Source organism: Bubalus kerabau, chromosome 5 (assembly GCF_029407905.1).
Source record: "Bubalus kerabau isolate K-KA32 ecotype Philippines breed swamp buffalo chromosome 5, PCC_UOA_SB_1v2, whole genome shotgun sequence".
NCBI classification, from domain to species: domain Eukaryota; kingdom Metazoa; phylum Chordata; class Mammalia; order Artiodactyla; family Bovidae; genus Bubalus; species Bubalus kerabau.
In genome coordinates, this window is record NC_073628.1 from 93,309,046 (window position 1) to 93,316,257 (window position 7,212).

At 41.1% G+C, this 7,212-nt stretch overlaps 1 protein-coding gene across 1 annotated transcript; it reads left to right on the forward strand.

Moving 5' to 3' along the window:
• Window positions 1-2,820: 2,820 nt before the first annotated feature.
• On the forward strand, window positions 2,821-4,539 carry LOC129653982 (corepressor interacting with RBPJ 1-like). The gene is given in 2 exon segments (XM_055583589.1): window positions 2,821-4,250; window positions 4,253-4,539. Coding segments are annotated over 2 exon segments (1,479 nt in total). The 5' UTR covers window positions 2,821-2,894; the 3' UTR covers window positions 4,376-4,539.
• The last annotated feature ends 2,673 nt before the right edge of the window (window positions 4,540-7,212 follow it).

Consider the following 7,212-nt stretch of genomic DNA (forward strand, 5'->3'; position numbering starts at 1 on the left):
TGAAGAAGGCTGAGTGCCAAAGAATTGATGCTTTTGAACTGTGGTATTGGAGAAGACTCTTGAGAGTCCCTTGGACTGCAAGGAGATCCAACCAGTCCATTCTGAAGGAGATCAGCCCTGGGATTTCTTTGGAAGGAATGATGCTAAAGCTGAAACTCCAGTACTTTGGCCACCTCATGTGAAAGTTGACTCATTGGAAAAGACTCTGATGCTGGGAGGGATTGGGGGCAGGAGGAGAAGGGGATGACAGAGGATGAGATGGCTGGATGGCATCACTGACTCTATGGACGTGAGTCTTAGTGAATTCCTGAAATTGGTGATAAACAGGGAGGCCTGGCGTGCTGCGATTCATGGGGTCACAAAGAGTTGGACACGACTGAGTGACTGATCTGATCTGATCTGATTACTAGTGTGTGAGATGAGTGCAAATGTGTGGTAGTTTTAGTATTCTTTGGCACTGCCTTTTTTGGGATTGGAATAAAAACTGACCTTTTCCAGTCCTGTGGCCACTGCTGAGTTTCCCCGTTTGCTGGCATATTGAGTGCAGCACGTTCACAGCATCATCTTTCAGGATTTGAAATAGCTCAACTGGAGTTTCATCACCTCCACTAGCTTTGTTCGTAGTGATGCTTTCTAAGGCCCACTTGACTGCACATTCCAGGATGTCTGGCTTAAGTGAGTGTGAGTGATCACACCATCATGATTATCTGGGTCGTGAAGCTCTTTTTTGTACAGTTCTTCTGTGTATTCTTGCCACCTCTTCTTAATATCTTCGACTTCTGTTACATCCATACCATTTCTGTCCTTTACTGAGGCCATCTTTGCATGAAATGTCCCCTTGGTATCTCCAATTTTCTTGAAGAGATCTCTAGTCTTTCCCATTCTATTGTTTTCTCTATTTCTTTGCATTGATCGCTGAGGAAGGCTTTCTTATCTCTCCTTGCTATTCTTTGGAATTCTGCATTCAAATGGGTATATCTTTCCTTTTCTCCTTTGCCTTTCGCTTCTCTTCACAGCTATCTGTAAGGCCTCTTCAGACAGCCATTTTGGTTTTTTCCATTTCTTTTTCTTGGGGATGGTCTTGATCCCTGTCTCCTGTACAATGTCACGAACCTCCATCCATAATTCATCAGGCACTCTATCAGATCTATCAGATCTAGCCCCTTAAATCTATTTCTCACTTCCACTCTATAATCGTTAGGGATTTGATTTAGGTCATACCTGAATGATCTAGTGGTTTTCCCCATTCTTCAATTTAAGTCTGCATTTGGCAATAAGGAGTTCATGATCTGAGCCACAGTCAGCTCCCGGTCTTTTTCGCTGACTGTATAGAGCTTCTCCATCTTTGGCTGCAAAGAATATAATCAATCTGATTTTGATGTTGACCATCTGGTGATGTCCATGTGTAGAGTCTTCTCTTGTGTTTTTGGAAGAGGGTGTTTGCTATGACCAATGCATTCTCTTGACAAAACTCTGTTAGCCTTCGGCCTGCTTCATTCTGTACTCCAAGGCCAAATTTTCCTGTTACTCCAGGTGTTTCTTGACTTCCTACTTTTGCATTCCAGTCTCCTATAATGAAAAGGACATCTTTTTTGGGTGTTAGTTCTAGAAGGTCTTGTAGGTCTTCATACAACCGTTTAACTTCAGCTCCTTCAGTATTACTGGTCCAGGCATAGACTTGGATTACCGTGATATTGAATGGTTTACCTTGGAAATGAACAGAGATCATTCTGTCGTTTTTGAGATGCATCCAAGTACTGCATTTTGGACTCTATTGTTGACCATGATGGCTACTCCATTTCTTCTCAAGGATTCCTGCCCACAGTAGTAGATATAATGGTCATCTGAGTTAAATTCACACATTCTAGTTTATCTTAGTTCAGTAATTCCTAGAATGTCGACGTTCACTCTTGTCACCTCCTGTTTGACCACTTCCAATTTGCCTTGATTCATGGACCTAACATTCCAGGTTCCTATGCAATATTGCTCAGCATTGGATCTTGCTTCTATCACAAGTCCCATCAACAACTAGGTGTTGATTTTGCTTTGGCTCCATCCCTTCATTACTTCTGGAGTTATTTCTCCACTGATCTCCAGTAGCCTATTGGGCACCTATCAACTCAGGGAGTTCATCTTTCAGTGTCCTATCTTTTTGCCCTTTCATACTGTTTATGGGGTTCTCAAAGCAAGAATACTGAAGTGGTTTTTCGTCCCCTTCTCCAGTGGACCACATTGTGTCAGACCTCTCCTCCATGACCTGTCCGTCTTGGATGGCCCCACATGGCATGGCTTAATTTCACTCAGTTAGACAAGGCTGTGGTCCATGTGATTAGATCAGCTAGTTGTCTGTGATTGTGGCTTCAGTCTATCTGCCCTCTGATGCCCTCTCTCAGCACCTACCATCTTACTTGGGTTTCTCTTACCTTGGACCTGAGTATCTCTTCATGGCTGCTCCAGCAAAGGGCAGCCACTGCTCCTTTCCTTGGACGTGGGGTAGCTCCTCTCAGCCACCACCCCTGACCTTGGATGTGGGGTAGCTCCTCTTGGCCACTGCCCTTGAACTTCTAAGAGTTGTGCTAAACTAAGTGTTGGAAGTCTATTGAATAGCTAAGTCATATCCAAATAAAATTAGAACTTTGAAGCATTTACTACCAAACACTGATTACCTCTTACAGAGAAACTAAGGAGATTTGGGATTAAAAATAAATGATATTTGGTGCCATCCTAAAATGTTCTAAGAAAACACAGATTTTAGAAATTATCACTGATATTTATGCTCACCAATTTATAAAATGCTCATATAAAAGTCAGTTCTGGCAGTTCTGGTTAGGCGGCAGAGTTTGTTTACGTTGCTCTCAGATCTAGCAGTTGCATACCCCAGCTCAGCCTCCAAAATGGGGAAATCCTTCACCAATTTCATGTGCAAGAAGGACTTTCATCCTGCTTCCAAGTCCAACATCAAAAAAGTTTGGATGGCAGAACAGAAAATATCATATGATAAGAAGAAGCAAGAAGAGTTAATGCAACGATATCTAAAAGAACAAGAATCATATGATAATAGATTGCTAATGGGAGATGAATGTGTAAAAAATGGCCTTAATTTCATGTATGAGGCTCCACCAGGGGCTAAAAAAGAAAACAAAGAGAAAGAAGAAGCAGAAGGAGAGACCGAATACAAATTTGAATGGCAGAAAGGGGCCCCACGAGAAAAATATGCCAAAGATGACATGAACATCAGAGATCAGCCCTTTGGTATTCAGGTTCGAAATGTAAGATGCATTAAATGTCACAAATGGGGTCATGTCAACACAGATCAAGAATGTCCTTTGTTTGGTCTTTCTGGAATTAATGCAAGTTCAGTTCCCACTGATGGCTCAGGGCCATCGATGCACCCCTCGGAGCTAATAGCGGAGATGAGAAACAGTGGGTTTGCGCTGAAATGAAATGTACTGGGGAGAAACGTGACCGCAAATGATCCATCACAGGAATACGTTGCAAGCGAGGGTGAAGAAGATCCAGAAGTTGAATTTTTAAAGTCACTAACAACCAAACAAAAACAGAAACTCCTCAGGAAATTAGATCGACTTGAGAAGGAAAAAAAAAAAAAGAAGAAGAAAAAGAAAAAAGATAGAAAAAAGAAAAAGCTTCAGAAGAGCAGAAGTAAACACAAAAAACATAAAAACAAGCCCTCCCCGCCCTCCTCCTCCTCCTCCTCCCCCTCCTCCTCCTCCTCCTCCCCGTCCCCACTGTCGTCCTCCTCCTCTAGTGACAGTTCAGAAAGCAGCAGTGAGAGCGACGGCAAAGGGACAAAAATACAGAAGAAGAGAAGAGAGAAAAACAAGCGTTCAGGGCATAACAACAGTGATTCTGAAGAGACAGGCAAGTCTAAGAAGAGAAAACGAGATGAGGAACGCTCTTGCAGTCACAGTAACAAGGAAAAGCCTAAGTTTTTAAAACAAGAGAGTTCTGGGGAGAATAGCAAACGGAGCCATTCTGATTCTGACAGAAAGCCCAGAAGCCATGACCAGAGTCCAGGGAAGAGAGGATCTGGAAGAAAGGAGAGGAGCAGCAGGAGCCAGAGCAGGGATGAGAGGAGCAGGAGAAGCCAGAGCAGAAGTCACGGTAGTTACAAGCCAAGAGAAATAAGGAAACGGCCACAGCGCAGTCCAAGTGAAGATCAGGACAGAAGAAATGACACCAGATGCCACGGCGCGGATACGTACAGAGGAGGGCAAGTGCACAGAGAGCATTATCGGGAGATAAGCATACTGGAGTGACCGCAAAAGAATGGAGCAGAGGTAGAGAACAGAGAGACTTCCATGCGATGATAAACTGCAAAGAAAAACATCTCCACTTTTTTCTCGAATACCTTTAGCAAGGGCTAAATTGTATACTGTTGTCTTTCTAGTAAGAAGCTCTATTTTAATTTTTCATCTCTGTAAACTGTTACATCAAGTACAAAACTACATGAATCCCATAAGAATAAACTTTGCAAATATTTGTAAGTAATCTATTTGAAGGCTGTAAAAACATATTCTGTTGACAAATGTTTCTTGTACCCTATACTGAAATAAAAACCCCTTATTACTCTGTGACATTTTCATCATTAAAAGAATGACAGTACCAAAAAAAAAAGTCAGTTCTTGGTTCCTTAAGGGAAGTAGGAAGTGTGTTTTTGGTTAAAAAAAAAAAAAAAAAAGGTATGAGGAATGAAATTGCATTTTATGAAGGGAAAAGGAAGTAAGCCTGACTTACAGGTAGCTTTTTAGGATGGAAGAAAACAATAATGAGTACAGAAAGTGATAAGGTTTGTGAAAATTGAACCACGAGGAAAGAGTTTTCTATATGGTTAGGACTAAATTTAAAATAAAGTTAATTAAGTTTATCTTTTAAGTAAGCTGGTGCAAACACTTGAATTTAGCTTTTCTTTCTGTTAAGAGGACACCTTTTATTCAGATATTGAACTACCTTTGATAATAGATTTTTTTCTTTATCTATTAAATGATCTGTTCTGAAATCCCTTATTGTTACTGTGGCTAAGTGAATAGCATTGTTTCACAATGGCCTATAATCCTATCTGACTGAGTGTTCTAAAACTTTTTGATGTTTGTTGACAAAGCTTCCTAAATCATCCTAATGAAGATTTCTAGCTAACTTTGGGATGCTTCAGATGGCCCCTGGAACATCCCAAAGAGAGATATTACACTAATTAGGTTCATTTTGTATACAGAATTACATGGGATGTATTGTCAAGTGAGTAACAAGTCTCAGGTTATATTGCATGGTAAATGTTACTAATATTGATATCCTAGAAACTGTATGGAGTGCCTAAAATTTTGATATGCTTGGATAAAATGTTATCAGGCATAATTCTAGCTACTATCTCAAAATATTGTCATAGCACTAACCAAGTTTTGCAAAAATGCTTCCACTTCAAGATGTATAAAAAGGAGTTTTGGATAAATATCAGTTTCTGAACTGGGTAAAGATTCTTTTTTTTTTTATTTATTTTAACTGGAGGCTAATTACTTTACAATATTGTGGTGGTTTTTGCCATATATTCACATGAATCAGCCATGGGTGTACATGTGTTCCCCACCCTGACCCTCCCCATCCCATCCCTTAAGGTCATCCCAGTGCACCAGCCCTGAGCACCCTGTCTCGTGCATCGAACCTGGACTGGCGATCTATTCCATATATGATAACATGGATGTTTCAATGCTATTCTCGCAAAACATTCCACCCTCGCCTTCTCCCACAGAATCCAAAAGTCTGTGCTTTACATCTGTGTCTCTTTTGCTGTCTTACATATAGGGTCATCGTTACCATCTTTCTAAATTCCATATATATGCGTTAATATACTGTATTGGTGTTTTTCTTCCTAACTTACTTCGCTCTGTATGATAGGCTCCAGTTTCATCCACCTCATTAGAAATGATTCACACGTATTCTTTTTAATATCTGAGTAATATTCCATTGTGTATATGTACAACAGCTTTTTTAAAAAGACACTTACTCCTTGGAAGGAAAGTTATGACCAACCTAGATAGCATATTGAAAAGCAGAGACATTACTTTGCCAACAAAGGTCTGTCTAGCCAAGGCCATGGTTTTCCCAGTCGTCATGTATGAATGTGAGAGTTGGACTGTGAAGAAAGCTGAACACTGAAGAATTGATGCTTTTGAACTGTGGTGTTGGAGAAGACTCTTGAGAGTCCCTTGGACTGCAAGGAGATCCAACCAGTCCATCCTAAGGGAGATCAGTCCTGGGTATTCTTTGGAAGGACTGATGCTAAAGCTGAAACTCCAATACTTTGGCCACCTCATGCGAAGAGTTGACTCATTGGAAAAGACTCTGATGCTGGGAGGGATTGGAGGCAGGAGGAGAAGGGGACAACAGAGGTTGAGATGGCTGCATGCCATCACCGACTCGATGGACATGAGTTTGGGTAAACTCTGGGAGTTGGAGATGGACAGGGAGGCCTGGCATGCTGCAATTCACGGGTTCACAAAGAGTCGGACACGACTGAGAGACTGAACTGAACTGAACTGACCACAGCTTTCTATTCCATTCCTCTGCCGATGGACATCTAGGTTGCTTCCATGTCCTGGCTATTATAAACAGTGCTGTGATGAACATTGGGGTACACGTATCTCTTTCAATTCTGGTTTCCTCAGTGTGTATGCCCAGTAGTGGGATTGCTGGGTCGTATGGCAGTTCTATTTCCAGTTTTTAAAAATCTCCACACTGTTCTCCATAGTGGCTATACTAGTTTGCATTCCCACCAACAGTGCAAGAGGATTCCTTTTTCTCTGCACCCTCTCCAGCATTTATTGTTTATAATCCTTTTGATAGCAGCCATTCTGACTGGCGTGAGAGGGTACCTCATTGTGGTTTTGATTTGCATTTCTCTGATAATGAGTGATGTTGAGCATCTTTTCATGAGTTTCTTAGCCATCTGTATGTCTTCTTTGGAGAAATGGCTGTTTAGTTCTTTGGCCCATTTTTTGGGGGGCAGGGTCGCTTATTTTTCTTGAATTGAGCTGCAGGAGTTGTTTGTGTATTTTTTAGATTAATTCTTTGTCACTTGCTTCATTTGCTATTATGTTCTCCCATTCTGAAGGTGTCTTTTCACCTTGCTTATGCAAAAGCTTTTAAGTTTAATTAGGTCTGATCTGTTAATTTTTGCTTTTATTTCCATTACTCTGTGAA